The 16,630-nt window shown below is 48.4% G+C and overlaps 1 protein-coding gene across 1 annotated transcript; it reads right to left on the bottom strand.

Annotated features, from left to right (window-relative positions):
* Window positions 1-225: 225 nt before the first annotated feature.
* Window positions 226-16,630, bottom strand: LOC140459628 (matrix metalloproteinase-21-like). The gene is made up of 7 exons (XM_072553930.1): window positions 16,238-16,630; window positions 14,580-15,231; window positions 12,125-12,264; window positions 9,698-9,839; window positions 7,936-8,193; window positions 5,603-5,775; window positions 226-1,518 (listed from the first exon to the last, which is right to left on the bottom strand). The coding sequence occupies exons 1-7, from the start codon at window positions 16,382-16,384 to the stop codon at window positions 1,222-1,224; spliced, it is 1,809 nt and encodes a 602-aa protein (XP_072410031.1). The 5' UTR covers window positions 16,385-16,630; the 3' UTR covers window positions 226-1,221.

Genomic DNA, 16,630 nt, shown 5'->3' with positions numbered 1-16,630 from the left:
CTTTAGGATAAAGTTAAAAGAAGAACTGGTGGCTGAAACGACCTCAAACAATCCTTAGCCAGTAGCATACGTTTGGAAAGGTGACAAATACCACATGATATTTTTGGAAAATACAACAGTCGGTGGTGATGTAGAGTCAATGGACTGAATGTCCCCATCTTCTGCTTCTCCATCCTGGAGTATGTCAGACCATAAGATCATATCAGACCTGCTGAGTTTCTCCAACATTATTTATTTCAGATTTCCAGGATCCACGTGATTATATTTTTATTGAAATAATACATGCCGATGGAGTCTTTATCATACCAAAGTAGAGTTTAGTCACTGACCCGAACTGCATAGCTCACTCTTTGCAATACTGAAGGCTGGGGACATACGTTTGTTCAGATCCTGGTAAAATTACAGGCATTTTAATCCCTGTTACAGTGTTGTATATCTTCAGATTTTTACAATTAAGGTGCAAATATCCCACTTCCCAATCATAAACAGCTTCGACTGAGTCAGCATAAAACATTACTAGAGAAAAGAAATTTCACAGACAATCACCATTACAATACAATTGGAGTGACGATGGCGGAGCACAGGAATCATGTTAATCTGTGAGATTTCTGCTTGTTATATATGTTCTGTTACAAAGTTAGAATGTCCTCACTAATCTAGTGAAAAATCATGTGATCAAAAAGGATTAAATACGAAAGATTCTTTGAAGGATAACTGTGTAATCAGTTGGCAGTCACATGAACACGCGAGGTTCCTCAACTCCACAAAATACAATTGTAAGACTGTTAGGGACATAAACCACCTTGGAGGGGAGGAAATATCAGAGTGGATGGATGCTGCTGAGCATTAGAGTAATATTTGACAAGTCACATCTTCATTGGATGTGGTTTTCTTTCTTAAAAAGGAGGATGATTGCTTTATACATTGCAGGTCCAGTGGCTCTGGACATGGACAGGATTCGTTTTCCATTCAACCTGTGCAGAGATGCTGTTATGCACCACTGGAGCAGGTGGGATCGAACCTGGGCCTCCTGACTTAGAGGGAGGGATGTAGAAACTGGATGTTTTGGAACACAGAGAGGTCAGGGCAAAGCGCAAAACAAATCATCTACCCCAGCCCCCTCAAAGATGAGTCTGTCTGTTTTTCGTGATGTTCCTGCCTCCCCTCTCCCCATCTCGGTGTCTCCCTCCTGGAACTTTCGAGGGGGTCCTTCTGCCAGCCTTAGGCCATGGCAGAGGGGTGCACATTACAGATGTCCAGCCACTGCTCGCTGACCTTGCGCTTGGCTTGCAGCCCGTTGTAAGGCAGGTGGGGGTTGCTGAGCCGGTCGTGTCTGTTGACCACCCTCCAGAAGTAAAGGCCCTTGAACAGGAAGGTGGCTCTGTGGGTGTCGGAATAGTAGACTGCATCCAGGTTGCTGACTGGGTGATCTCCGGGGAATAGGGCTGGGAAGACATCGGTGATCCTCCTCGGATACCCAGGGACCCTCATGTTGGTGTTGACATTGAAGGCTGTCACCTGTGGGAGACCATAGTGATTGGGAAAGATACGCATGAAAGAAATACTGGAGGTAAGGATACATGGCAAGCCCACATTCACAAAAAGTCAGGCTCCATCCAAAATGGGAAAAAAGCTGCAGAAAGGGACTTGGGGATTCATGGAGATATATAGCACATAAACAGACCCTTCGGTCCAACCCGTCCATGCCGACCAGATATCCCAACCTAATGTAGTCTCATTTGCCAGGACTTGGTCCATATCCCTCCAAACCCTTCCTATTCAAATACCCATCCAGATGCCTTTTAAATGCTGTAATTATACCAGCCTCCACCACTTCCTCTGGCAGCTCATTCCATACACGCACCACCCTCTGTGTGAAAAAGTTACCCCTCAAATCCCTTTTAAATCTTTCCCCTCTTACCTAAAGCATCTTTCCCCACCCTAGGGAAAAGACCTCCACTATTCACCCTGTCCATGCCCCTCATGACTTTATAAACCTCTATAAGGTCACCTCTCAGCTAGTCAACCTCTTCCTGTAGTTCAATCCTCCAACCCTGGCAACATCCTTGAAATCTTTTCTGAACCTTTTCAAGTTTTACAACATCTTTCCGATAGGAAGGAGACCAGGATTGCACGCAATGTTCCAACAGTGGCCCAACGAATGTCCTGTACGTCTGCAACATCACCTCCCAACTCCTGTACTCAATACTCTGACCAATAAAGGAAAGCATACCAAATGCCTTCTTCACTATCCTATCTCCCTGCAACTCTACTGACAACGAACTATGCACTTTGTGCTCAAAACACACAAAGTCAGCACTTGGGCAACAGGTAATTAGGAAGTGCTAATGGGATGTTGGCCCTTATTTGAAGGGGGTTGGAGTATAAGTGGAGGGAAGTCTGATTGCAACGACACAAGGGGCTGGTGAGACTACAACTGGAGTACTGTGAGCAGTTTTGATCCCATTACTAAAGGAATGATGTCATTTCATGGGAGGCAGTTCAGAAAAGGTTCACTTGGATGGTCCCTGGGATGGAGAGATTATCTAATGAGCAAAGATTAAACTGATTGAGACTCTACTCACTGGAGTCTGGAAGAATGCAAGGTGAACTCACTGAAACAAGAGGATTATTTTGAGGCTTGATGGGGTAAATACTGAGAGGATGTTTCCCTCAGAATGAAAGGGTGCCAATTTAAAACTGAAATGATGAGCAATTTATTTTCTGAGAGGGTCCAGAGTGATCCTTTTAAATGGGAGGGGTTCAGGATGCAGTGGATGTCATTTCCATGGAAAATTGTGGAAAAAGTTCAAGTTTGGGGGAGGGCTCAGCAGGAGTTATTAAAGATACCAAAACCAGTCCTAGGACAGCATATGGAAAGAGTCAGGAATCTAACATCAGGGACAACAAACAGGGGAAGATGAATGAGAACAGGGATACTGAACACAGGACTGAAGGTGCTGTACTTAAACTGTAAATGAGCTGGGCAGCACAGATTGAAATTGGTAGGAACGATGTTGTGGGTAACACAGAGATGTGGCTGTTAGGGGGATCTGGGCTGTGAACTAAATATCCAAGGATGTTCTTTCAAAAGAACAGGGAGATGGGCGGTGGTGGTGGGGGGAGGTGGTGGGGTTGCTTTGTTAGTAAGAAATGAGATTAAACTGACAGTAAAAAGTGACAGAGTCGGAAGGCCTGGGGGTAGAGTTGAGGAACCACAAAGGGTAAAAGACCCTGTTAAGAGTTCTATCCAGCCTCCCAGCAGTGCTCACGAGGTGGGGGAGAAAATAAATCGGGAGATAGAAAAGGCGAAGGAAGAAAGCCACTATTACAGCAATGATGGGGGAACTTCAATATGCAGGTGGACTGGGAATATCAGGTTGGGAGCAAATCCGAAGAAAAGGATTTAGCGGAATGTCTATGACTGGGCAGTTAGGAAGGCAAATGCAATGTTCACATTCATTTCAAGTGGGCTGGAATACAAGAGCAGGGATTTACGGCCGAGACTGTAGAAGCCTCTGGTCAGACCACGTTTGGAACATTGTTAACAATTTTAGATCCTGCATCAAAGAATGGATGACCTATCATTGGAGCGAGTCCAGAGGAAATTCATGTGAATGATCCCAGGGATGAAGGGCTTGTCAGATGAAGAGTGATTGAGGACTCTCAGTCTGTACTTGATGGAGAAGGAGTCATTTGATGGAAATGGAGAAGGAGAGGTCCAGCTTGGGGAGGAAAGGAGGAAGGGAAGGATCTTTCCACATTTGGCTGGGATTTTCCCACACATCCAAACACCTCATCTCCTGTGTCTGTTGCTCTCATGTGGTCTCCTCTACATTGGGGAGACAGGATGCCAACTCATGGAATGTTTCAGGGAATATCTCTGGGACACACGCATCAAACAACCACACTGCCCTGTGGCTGGCCACTTCAACTCTCCCTCCCACTCACCCAAGAACATGCAAGTCCCGGGCCTCCTCCACTGCCCAATCTAAGCCACCTGACACCTAGAGGAAGAATGCCTTATCTTCAACCTTAGGACCCTCCAACCTGTGTGGAGTTTGCACATTCTCCCCATATCTGTATTGGTTTCCTCCGGGTGCTCCGGTTTCCTCCCACAGTCCAAAGATGTGCACGTCAGGTGAATTGGCCATGCTAAATTGTCCGTAGTGTTAGGTAAGGGGTAGATGTAGGGGTATGGGTGGTTTGCGCTTCAGCGGGTCGGTGTGGACTTGTTGGGCCGAAGGGCCTGTTTCCACACTGTAAAGTAATCTAATCTAAAGTAATCTAAAAAAAAACCGCATGGGATCAATGCCGATTTCACCAGTTTCCTCATCTCCCCTCCCCCACCTCATCCCAGATCCAACTCTCCAACCCAGCACCACCCTCATGACCTGCCCTACCTGTCCATCTTCCTTCCCACCTATCCGCTCCACCCTCCACTCCGACCTATCACCAACACCCTCCACCTTCATCCGTCTAATGCATTCTCAGCTACTGTTCCCCCCCCCCAGACCCACCCCCCAGACCCACCCCCCTTCCATTTATCTGTAAGCCCTCTTGGGCTGCCCTCCCCCATCATTCCTGATGAAGAGCTTATGCTCGAAATGTTGACTTTCCTGCTCCTCAGATGCTGCCTGACCACCTGTGTTTTTCCAGCACCACACGTTTTGACTCTGCACTTGCTGGTGTTCAGAAGGAAGGGATGGCTTCTGAAGGAAACTGACAGAATACCGAGAGGCCGAGACAGAGTGAACGTGGAGATGTTTCTACCAGTAGCGGAGACTGGTACCCAGTGGCACAGCCTCAGAGTGAAGGGACCACCCTTTCGAACTGAGATGAGGGGGAATTTCTTCAGCCAGAGGGTGGGGAATCTGTGGAACTCATTGCCACAGAGGGATGTGGAGGCCAAGTCTGTATTTAGTCAGAGATAGAGAGGTTCCTGATGAGTAAGGGGTTCAAGGGTTCTGGGGAGAAAGCAGGAGAATGGGGTTGAGAAACTTATCAGCCACGATGGAATGATGAAGCAAACTCAATGGGCCGAATGGCCTCGTTCTGCTCCTATATCTTATGGTCTTATTGGTATGCATGAATACTCCCTGCTGCCTCTCAGCCCAAGGCCAGGTGGTGCTGCATTGTGGGAATTATGTTAGCTGCTTCTTCCTTGACCTCAGCACCATCAGCTGAAAGGATGGGGAAAGGGTTTTCTGAATTGTATTCCACCGGTCCAAGTAATTGTACCTCTTGAGTTGCTATTTGTTTTTTTCTTTGGATGGAGATCTCCAGTGGTACACATTGACACATGTGCTGTCTGCTGCACTTTGAACATAGCATACGGGTCAGCTTGGATTTCACCCAGCTCAGCCTGTTGTTTGGAATGTGAAAAACACACATGCACCCTCGATGCAACAAAACTTAATTTTCCCGAAATAATTACTCGGTCACAAGGATGCCACAGAAGTGTCGGCACAATCCATGCTAAGTTTTCTGGGAATTTAGCAAACAGCTTCGGAATAGGGATGGAAGGAGAGGTCACCTTCCCTGACAATAGATGGTGAAGCAGTGTGTGCATGCCACTACTGTACGGGTATGGGACACTCACCTGGTGCTGCTTGAAGAAGTAGATGCATTGGTCACGTCTGTCAAAGAAGGCTGCATTGATGGGCCCAGAAATACCTGGGAATCCACTGGAGATGAGCTTGGGATATCTGACACCCTGAGAATCCTCTGTGTATGCACGGTCATTGAAATTGTCATATCTCCAGTAGCGGGTGCCTACCAGACAATGCAATGACATGATTAACGCCTGTGTTTGTCGATGTTTACAAAGACATTAAAAGGGATGCACTCTTCTTGTCACCAAAACTGACTTGTTTCCTGTCCATCAGTGTCAGCACATCCCATCCCCTCTGTCATCCAGCAGGCCAACCTCCGGCCACAGGACGTGTGCACACTGAGTTCCTGAATGGAGTTGAAAGCGGGAGGGCATAGGTTTAAGTGGGGGAGGGGGAGGAATTTAAGAAGGGCCTGAGGGGCAACGTCTTCACACACTTGGTGGTGCATGTATAGAATGGTCTGCCAGAGGAAGTGGTGGAGGCTGGTCCAATTACAACATTTAAAAACATTTGGAGAGGTACATGAGGATGGGAAGGGTTTAGAAAAATAGGACCAAATATTGGCTGTTGGAACTCTCTGCGTGGGCAGCACAGAGCAATTTGGGCCGAAGGGCCTGTTTCCATGCTGTGTTACTCTATGATTCCACGGTTTAGATTAGATTAGATTCCCTACAGTGTGGAAACAGGCCCTTTGGCACAACCAGTCCACACCGACCCTCCGAAGAGTAACCCACCCAGACCCATTTCCCTCTGACTAATGCACCTAACACTACGGGCAATTTAGCATGGCCAATTCACCTGGCCCGCACATCTTTGCGACTGTGGGAGGAACCCAGAGCACCCGGAGGAAACACACACAGAGACGGGGAGAATGTGCAAACTCCACACAGACAGTCGCCTGGGGCTGGAGTCGAACCCTGGTCCCTGATGCTGTGAGGCAGCAGTGCTAACCACTGAGCCACTGTGTTGTTTCAGAAGGAAGGATGGCTTGCAGTGATAGGGTGAAGTCAGGAAAATCAATCATGTTTGGAGAACTGCTCATTCGGGGAGCCAGTGTGAACATGATGGGTGAAGTGGCCTCAGACTGAATTGTGACTGTTCTGGAGTGAGTAGAAACGTAGTCTGTTTGTATTTCTATCTTGAAAGTGAGCTGCAAACCAAGCAGGTGTGAGGTGAGAACAAGTCTAATTAGGGTAGCGGCTGCACTGCCTGAAAATGTGGGAGGGGGAAAATCTTCAATGGGGGCATTGGATGGTTATTTAGATGGCAATGATATGGAGGGATATGGGGAAAAGGCAGGAGATTGACACGAGGTGATAGCAGGGACGATGGGCCAAACTGCCTCCTTCTGCACAGAATCAATTCTGTGAGTCCGTGATCTTGCGATCATTTAAAATCTGATTACACATTCACTGGTGGTAGGTTTATTGCTGACATTTTTTCCTTGGAACAAGCTTATTTTCACCAATAATTTGTCCAATCTGCCACACACATAAGCAACTCAAGTAAGTTATTTCTCGGCACCTTACAATTTCTTTTGTGTGTGTTTTAAAAAGTACTTTTTCAGAAGCTACCTGGTTGTGTTGTGACAAAGCTGCTCCTTTAACAAGGTTATGCAGTCCTTGGAGTTATTTTTCAGAGATGTTGTAAAAGACACAGAATCCGAAAACTCTGAGTTGTAAGGTTTCAGGGACAGTTTGAATATAGGTAACAGATACTGCCTCAGGAAAAGGCTTTCAAGCTTAAAATAAAATGCACATATACAATGAAAGGGGAGTGGCCAGTTCTCTCAATTCAGCCTTTCACTGGATTGGTTTGGTTTCTAGCAACAGTGTGGAGAAGCTGCTGGACCCAAAGAAGCAGGTCCATGTTGACCTTACCACTCTCTGACATCTCTCCTGTGAGACCCTGGGTTTGGTTTTACCTTGTGTGCCAAGGGGTATTTATGGGGGATTGTTGCAAGTATTTAGAGCAGCATCATTAAGTTGAGATGATCTGTTGAGTTTTTGGAGAGGTTAAGTTATTCTATATTCTGAACACTCTTTTGTTTGTGTTTCATTTGGTACTCTGTAAATAAATTCTGGTTTGTTTAAAACTGAGTGGTTTGACCAGCTGCATCCCTCCTGGAATATCCACTTTACACCTGCTTAAAACAACCAGCAAATTAGGGTCTGGGCTACTTTGCTGCAATGTTTTGAGGGAGTCTGGCCTGGTCCATAACAATGTTGCTTGTGTGTGGCATGTAGCAAGTTTGTGAAGGAAGCCAACATTGAAGGCACGCTCTGAAATTCACAAGCAACTGCTTTGCACTGTCCGCTACCTTTGAAGAAGTAGGCTGCGTCTTTAGACCAGGTACAGACGTGGACGAAGGCATCGATCCTTGCAGTGGGAATGCCGTGCCAGCCACTGTAGATAGGCAGCGGGTCACCGTACCGCGTGCGGTTGTTCCGGTTCTCGTACATCCAGTACCAGGTGCCTCGGAAGAAGTACGTGTTGAAGCCCAGCACCAGCCTCCCATCCTCACCCCTCTCACGCCGAACCCAGTCAAACACAGTGTCGAACGGACCCTCGCAGACCCCTGTCGACAAAAAGGGAGAACTAAAGCCAAGTGGGGGAAAGGAGAGGAAAATCTCTGACAACCAGCGTGTGGGAGCACAGGGAATAATCCCCGAATGAGGGGGATCTCTCATCTTCAGAGAGAGATGAGGAATTCCTTGTCGGAGGGCAGTCAACGTGTGGAATTCTTGACCACAGAACTGGTCATTCCCTGTCATCATAGTCGTGTCACTGGAATAGCATTCCAGAACCCCAGGTCAATATTCCACGGATCCGACCTCAAATCCCCTGAGGCAGATGAGGAAACTCCAACTGAGTGAAAATGTGGAATGGACAGCTGCCCGATAGATGATTGTTGTAAAAACCCATCTGAATCACTCAGGTGCACTGTTAGGGAAGGAAATCTCTCATCCTTATCCAGTCTGGATTTGACTCCAGACCCCCGCAGCAAAGTCTTTGACTCTCAACTGTCCTCTGGGCAATAAATGTTTGTCCAGCCAGCAACCGTCTTGGCCGGGAATGATTTTTAAATTTAATCTGCCCGCCTTCATTAATCCGGAAGGGCATTGGGAGTCTTGGGGACAAGGCAGGAAGGTGGAGTTGAGGTTTATCAGATTAGCCACCATCTTATTGAATGGCTGAGCGCACTTCATGGGCCGAATGGCTGACATCTCAAGGTTTGTACATCTTGTGGTCTCAGGAACTGGGGTGGGGGGAATCAGTTTTAATTCCAGATCCAGAAATGGTTGAGAGACAGAGATCAGTGGACTTGAACCTTCAAGTCTGGGAACTTATTGAGCTCCCCATACATCATCATTTATTTTTGTCACCAATTTCCCCCTCCTACCCTCGAACCCAAAACCATTCTGCCCTTTTCTGAAGGGCTGCCAGACACCTCACGGGTGAAGAAGCAACGTTGGTGGCATCCAATATGGGGTTAACTGAGTGAGAATCAGTCGCATAGTTATAGGGATCTCCAAATCAGTGCGGGTGAGATTTAGGAACTCTGGTCAACTGAACTAACTTAAAGTGTGGTGTTGGGCTGCATTCAAAAACATTCATCTTCCTATGTCTAAGATTTTGAGATGGTGGCAAACAGTGAATCTTCAAAGATCACAGTTCCACACTTGGTCCCTTTGTATCTGAATGGTCAGGGAATCACAAACTGTGTGCCCTTCAACCAATGGGGTGAACTTCTCATGACCAATCTCAGAGAGTGTCAGACTGTCTCCTCTGTGTATTTTTTAAACCTGTCAAAGCCATCTCTCCCAGTGATGTGACCCTTGTGGTTTCCCACCCCTGTAGGGAGAACCTTCACCACCAGGGGCAGCAGTGGTCCTGTCACCCTTTGGGGAGGGGAGGCACCAGAGAGGTGAGCAATGAACACTGGTCTCACCAGCAATGCAGGAACACTGAGAATCGATTTTTTAAGACCAATTGTATATAAAGTATCATTTTTGGACCCAGAATCTACAGCATGGACCAGGTTTACCAAAGGTGCCCCAGACGCAAGTTGAGCTGCTTACCATACAGTTGCTGAATAGCCTTTCTGTCTGACCAGGCCAGCTCGGTGTCCCTGCCCTCTGTGCTGTAGTTAGGCTGCATCATTGAGCCCTTGCCGTACATGTGAGGCAAGCCCAGGACATGGCCCACTTCATGTACCGCGACCTGTAAGTGGGGAGAATGAACAGACCCACGTCAGTCCACTTCACCTTCGGAACCTGTGCTTAGAATTTACAAACCCCTCGGCACAGGTGAGCACTTCTCAAGAGTCCCACTCTCCTGTTCCTCAGATACGTTTGTTACGTGGTTGTACAATGGCCTTTTGGAAGCTCCTGTAGAGGCTGTTCATGTGACAGTGGTTTCTCGATCACCAGCAGTGTGTTTATCCTGGCGGGGAGGGGAGGGAAACATGTTCGTCTACACCTTGTCATTTTCTTTGATTACCAAGGTTTGGTTGCCCCGATAAGCAAACTGCTCCCAGAACAACTTCGTCCCAACTGGCTCCATCAAGCCCTTTATCATTTTGAACTCCTTGACTGAATCTCTTCCTACATTTCATTGCTTTGAAGAGATGAGCCTCAACTCCCCCCCAACCTTGCCTGCCCACATGATGGAAATTCTTCTCACCTGCTCTTTTTTGGGTGAATCCATCCCCCCCACCCCCCACCCCAGCCCATCGCTCGCACCCCACCCCCTACCTTTCTTGCCCAATCTTCTTCCAAGGGGTTGTGCCCTTTCACCTTGCTGAGATTTGCGTTGTGGGTGCAATTCCGAACCCCAGCAGTGAGGATGAACAGACGCTGCTGGGTCTGTTCGGTTCAGACAGAAACGTCAGATTTGTTTTTTTGAGCACGGGCTTGGTAAAATATCAATTCGGACCACAGCCAGAGACCATTCAGCCAATCGTGTCTGTGTTGGCTGGGGTGAAAACAGGGCAGCTGCCCATTCTGAGGCCATTCCCCAGAGCCTGGTCTATAGCCTTCCACATTCCAGTGTTTCGGGGGTGGATCTGAGCTCTTTTCCAATGGGTTGAGGTCTTTCACCTCCATCACCATTTGTGTTTGCCAACTGGTGAAGGAGCATCGCTCCGAAAGCTAGTGCTTCCAATTAAACCTGTCGGACTATAACCTGGTGTTGTGTGATTTTTAACTTTGTACACCCCAGTCCAACACCGGAATCTCCAAATCATGATCACCAAACTGGGCAATGAACTCCAGATACCTCTCATCGTTCCTCTCGACCTTCAACCGATTTCCCCCAAAACTGAATGTACCCTGATAGTTGACCCCTCTGCCAGGTCTTTCCTGTCTCCCCAATCGAGCCCCTTCATAATTTCTACACCTCAGAACTATCACCCTTCAGCCTCCTCTGTTCTGAGTAAAACAACCCCAGCCTATCCAATCCTTCCTCACATCTACAGCTTTCAAACCCTCACAACATTCCTGTAAATCTCTGCTGTTCTCTGTCTCGAGAGACAGAGAGAGAGAGAGAGCAACTCTGTCCTCCCTATAATGTGGAGACCAGAAGTGTCAACAAAGCTTTGGTGGATAAACAGGCAAAGAAGACTTGCTTTTTTCAGAATACGTTCCAGATTTTGGGATTCTTCACAAAAACCCTTTCCAACCAATGAAGGATCTTTGTGGTGTAGGACTACGGTGAGCCACAGAACGCACAGTAACGGTGAGCTCAGCAGATTTCCACGCTTGACCCTTGGTCAGCCCCATGCATTGGAAGGTGAGTAGGGGACACGCTCCTGGCTGCTTTCCAGAGGTCAGACTGAGAGGAGTACGGTAATCTCAGGGGGGTGTGGGGCTGCAGGAGATGCCTGAGTTTGGGACTGATGGGATGGATGCGAATTTTAAAATGAAACATGGTTTGGGCGAAGGGAGTCACTGTCAGTCAGTGAGCACTGTGGGTGATAGGGAAACAGGACTCGCTGCCAGTTCAGATTTCTGCCATCACGATGACTCTGCAGAGGTCGGAAATTCTTCAGGAAGATGTGCTCAGTCCTGAGGAAAGTGAGGGATAATGGTGGGTTTTAGCAGTAGATGAGTTGAGATGGCTTGGGATTGAGCTCTGCTCCATGGGGAGTAATCAGTTGATTTATGGATACAAAATGGGAAGTTCATCGCAGGGACAAATGTGACACCAAGTTTGGGAGCCCACTAGATTAAGGTTGGACCGTTGCCAGGGAGATGGATGGAGTTGCTCACGTCATGGGGGCTCAATGGCTCATTCATGGTTTGAATCATGAGACTGACAGTGTGACCTTCTGCTGCTCAGCCTCTTCCTTCATCCTCTGCGACAAGGTTTGGGAGGTGGCTGCCGGGGGGGGGCGGGGGGAGACGGGACAGGGTGGGGTCTCAGTGTCAGACAAGAGGCAGTGTGAGCAAACTTGCTTTCTGTCCTGTCTTCCCACCAATCCCCTGCGACCGACCCCAGCAGCTTACCCTGAGCAGGCTGATTCCCTGGTTACTGTTGACTGCTGTGAAATGTTCATCATCATCAAAGTGAATGGCTCTGTTCTGCCAGGAGTGTGCCACCTCTTGTCCACCTCCGTCAAATGCCTGAGAGCAGCCCAAGTGCCGTCCTGAAGAGGAATTCAAGGTGTGACTCCATTTTCACTGAAAGAAAAAGCTTCCTGAACTTTGCAATTCAGTGGTGACAGCTTGCTCTTCATGGCACTACTGTGCACAAGGAGGCTGTTCAGCCCATCCTGCCTATCCCAGCTGTGTTACCTCGTCCAATCCAGAGCCAGTATCTTACCTCTTGTCCGCATCTCCCTGCACTACCTAAATAAAACCTCAATCCCTATGATGAATGCCCCAGTTGAATCTGCCTTCACCATACTTCCCTTCTGGACCCTAACGATTCACTGTGTGACAAGAGGATGTGATTGCTCAGATCACCACTGCTTCATGTGCACATCACTTTAGATCTATGTCCCCTCACTCTTGTTCCTTTTGCGAGCGGACATAATGTCGAGGTTATTGTGTGGCAGCTGAGGAAGATTCCCCATTGACCACACTTCACCATGGCTATAGACAGGGCAGTTAAGAAGGTGTTAGCACAACTGCCTTCATTGCTCAGACTTCTGAGTGTCAGAGTTGGGACGTCATGTTGCAGTTTTATAGGACATTGGTGAGACCTCTTCTGGAATACTGTGTCCAGTTTTGGTTGCAATAGGGAACGATACTATTCAGCTGGAGAGGGTTCAGAAGAGATTTACCAGGATGTTGCCAAGACTGGAGGGTTTGAGTTATAAGGAGAGGCTGGAAACACTGAGATAGTTTTCACTGGAGTGGAGGAGGTTGATGGGTGACCTTAGAGAGCTTTACAAAATCATGTGGGGCATGGATAGGGTGAACAGATAAGGGTCTTTTCCCGGGTTTGGGGATTTCAGGACTAGGGAGAATATTTTTAAAGTGAGGATGGAAATATTTTTAAAAAGGCATGAGGGGTAACTTGCTTTCACACAGAGACTGTGTGGAATGAACTTCCAGAGGAAGTGGTGGATGCAGATACAGTTACAACATTTAAAAAGCTTTTGGATAAATTCATGAGAACGAAATGTTTGGAGGGATATGGGCCAAGTGGAGGGACTAATTCAGTTTGGTATTCCGGTCAGCACAGACTGGTTGGACCGAAGGGTCTGTTTCTGTGCTCTGTGAGTCTGTAACTCAAACTACAGACAGACAATTAATGTTGATGTAGCCAGGAACAGACAGATCCCGTGAAGGAATTTCATTTTAAAATCTCATGAATTCCTTTCAATTAATTGGCCAGTTGACGTCAGCCAACTCTCCTTTTGCGTCCTCTTATTTCTGTTTAAAATACAGCTCCCCCACCTCAGGGTAAAAATGCAATTGTGTTATGCTTGTGTCTGGCTATGGGCACCTTATCTTTGAGGCCATGATGACAGAGTACCAGATCCTGAACATCCTGCCCTCACAGAAAACACAGCTCGGATAAACTGTGCTGACAACATTCTGCCACTCACCTCACTGCTGAATGGCTGTCAATTGAGAGAGGTGGGGAACATTCAGCCAGGTCTGGGTGTAAGTGGGCAGGTGCAGCAGGCAATATGGAAGGTGAACAGAGTGCTGGCCTTCATTGTGAGAGGATCCAAATATAGGAACAAGGATTTCTTGCTGCAATTGTCGAAGCCACCCCTGGAATACTGTGTGCCCCTTGGCCTCAGTCTCAGAGGAAGAATGCTCTTGCTGTCGAGGGAGCACAGCGAAGGTTTAACAAATGGATCCCTGTGGTGACAGGACTGACGCAGGAGGAGAGATTGAGTCTGTTAGGATTGGATTCACTGGAGATTCAGAAGAATGAGGAAGGGCCCCATTGGTACCTCTAAACTTTGAAGAGGACTAGACAGTTCAGAAGCAGGAAGGATGTTCCCAATGGAACAGGGAAATCAGAACCGTGGTGATAGTTTAAGGAGAAGCGACACACCTTTTTGGACCGAGATATGGAGAAATTTCTTGGACATTGGTGGGGGTAGGGTGGGAATGAGATTAGGGTATTGAGTTTTTTTTTAGATTAGATTACTTACAGTGTGAAAACAGGCCCTTCGGCCCAACAAGTCCACACCGCCCCGCCGAAGCGCAACCCACCCATACCCCTACATCTACCCCTTACCTAACACTACGGGCAATTTAGCATGGCCAATTCACCTGACCTGCACATCTTTGGACTGTGGGAGGAAACCGGAGCACCCGGAGAAAACCCACGCAGACACGGGGAGAATGTGCAAACTCCACACAGAGAGTCGCCTGAGGCGAGTTCAATGATCAGCCATTACCATGTTGAATGGCAAAGCAGGCTCAAAGGGTAGAATGGCCCATTCCTGCTCCTATCTAAAAAAAGCCTAGCTTGGCCAACACTGCCAAGGGTTACCAGTTCCAAACGCCAGCGTGATGTCCAGCAGCGAGACAGGGGAGCTCAGATCCTCCTCAAAGTCAATGGGTGTGACCTCGCTCCACAGCCTGAAGGCCAGGTGAATGGCTGCTCTCTGCTCCAGCACCGTTAACTGAGAGCTGTAACCCTCCCTCAGCAGGCGCCACTTCAGGCTTCGTTTGCGGAACACCAGGCCAGAGACATTACCGTCTGCAACCTCCCTTCTCCTCCCTCGGGCCTTCAGGCGGTGGAGGAGGAGGTGATGGGAGAACCTCTTGGTGCGGACCAGACCTTGATCTAATGCAGCCCGCTTGCCCTTGTCCTCCATGGTGGCCTGGGGTGACAGTACGCCGGGATGCCACCCCTGGTCAGGCACCCCACACCGGGGGCTGTTCATGGCCTCTCTTGTGGCTGGGTCGAAGATCCCAGTGACCGCCAGTCCGGTTGTTCCCTGGAATGCCTTCAGAGCTTGCCGAAAGGCCGGACTCTCCACCTTCTGGTTGGCAGGACCCTCTGTCTGGTCTGAGACCTCGATGTCCTCCTGGATGGGGCTGCTCATGTCTGGGGGGACGGGGTCTTCATGAGCTGGGTCTGGCTGCTGAGAGTCCTCCCAATGGACTGACCCCATCCATCCGTATTTGGTGAGGAATTTCTGAAGGAAAGACAAAGCTGGTGAGTGCTGGGGAGCACAGCAGTGAGCTACCCTTCCCCTCTGCTACAATATCCAGCTGCTTTCCCAAGGGGCCCGAGGCCCAGGCCTTCAAGAATGGGAGCTGCTGGGATGGGGGGGAACGTCTTGTCTTGAAATTAACCATTGGCAGCATGGTATCACTGGCTCTTGGAGCCTCTGATGACCTGGCATTCCTCCTTCTACACTCCAATAACAAGGTCACAAAGTAGGTGTCCTACCCACAAATGTCAGCAACATGGGTTGTTGACTATGATTGGGAGGCAGATGGAGAACTGTCTAATTTGGGTAGATTGGCTATACAAAACAAAACTCTCCCTGTAGCACCCAGGGATGTGCTGTCTAGGTGGGTTTGCCAGGATTTAAAAAACTCCATGCGGGATGACAGGGATGGGCTGGGTCTGGTTCGGATGCTCTTCAGAGGGTCATTGCGGGCTCAATGGGCTGAATGACCATCAGCTGCATTGTCAGGGTTCTATCATTCTACGACTCTATGACTTTGAGGCTGCCTGTGTTTTTTTTTTAATTTCTGAACAAGGGTCACTGGGCTGGAAACCTTCACACTGCATTCTCTCTCTCTCTCTCTCTCTCTCTCTCCCTCTCCACAAATGCTGAATTTCTCCAGCAATTTCCGTTGGTGTTTCAGATTTCCAGCAAACCTCCCCCCCCCCTCCAGTTCTTTGTTTAACTTTTTCCAAGTAGCTCCCCTCGAATTCTGAACGACTACGGTTTTTCTATCGTTTGGCCGAATTCATTCATTGATAGAATTGACTGCAGGCGGTCACTGTGCTTCTGAATCTGTGCTTTGCAGGCAGTTATAGTTTCTGGAACCTTCTCTGCAATAGCCTTTTAAGCCCAGAACTGATCAACAGGATGAGAAGAGAACGCACCTCCCTTCTGTTTCCTTGCTGCACACCCCTATGACTCTATGATCTCTCCAAAGTGGAGATTTCTCAGGGCGGTCCGTTACCTGGGCGGATTGCTCGGTGTTGATGGTGGGAACTTGATGAGGAGCCTGTTTGATATCAGAGTGATCCCTCTTGTGAAAGATTCTCTCCTGTGTGCTCCAGCGACAGAGGAAGCAGGCCAGCAGAGGAGAGAAAGCGAGGAGCTGCATTGTTGTGCCTGTGAACGAGAGGTGCAGCAGAGAGATGGAGGTAGCCTTTCACCTCCCTCCTGCCCCCCCCCTTTTATAGGTCGAGCCCGCTGCTGTGTGCAGTCAGTGCTGAACGCTGGTGCGACCCGACACGCTCCACTTCCAACAGCTCCTGCAAGCTTGGCTGAGCTTATCAAATTGCAACCAGCCTTGTCATCTCCAGTGGGCAATCATGGGGGAAAAATAAAAGCTTTTTGTTTTTGCTGT

This window comes from Chiloscyllium punctatum, chromosome 35, assembly GCF_047496795.1.
Source record: "Chiloscyllium punctatum isolate Juve2018m chromosome 35, sChiPun1.3, whole genome shotgun sequence".
NCBI classification, from domain to species: Eukaryota; Metazoa; Chordata; class Chondrichthyes; order Orectolobiformes; family Hemiscylliidae; genus Chiloscyllium; species Chiloscyllium punctatum.
Note: the sequence above shows the minus strand (reverse complement) of the source record. Positions and strands in the feature narration are given on the sequence as shown.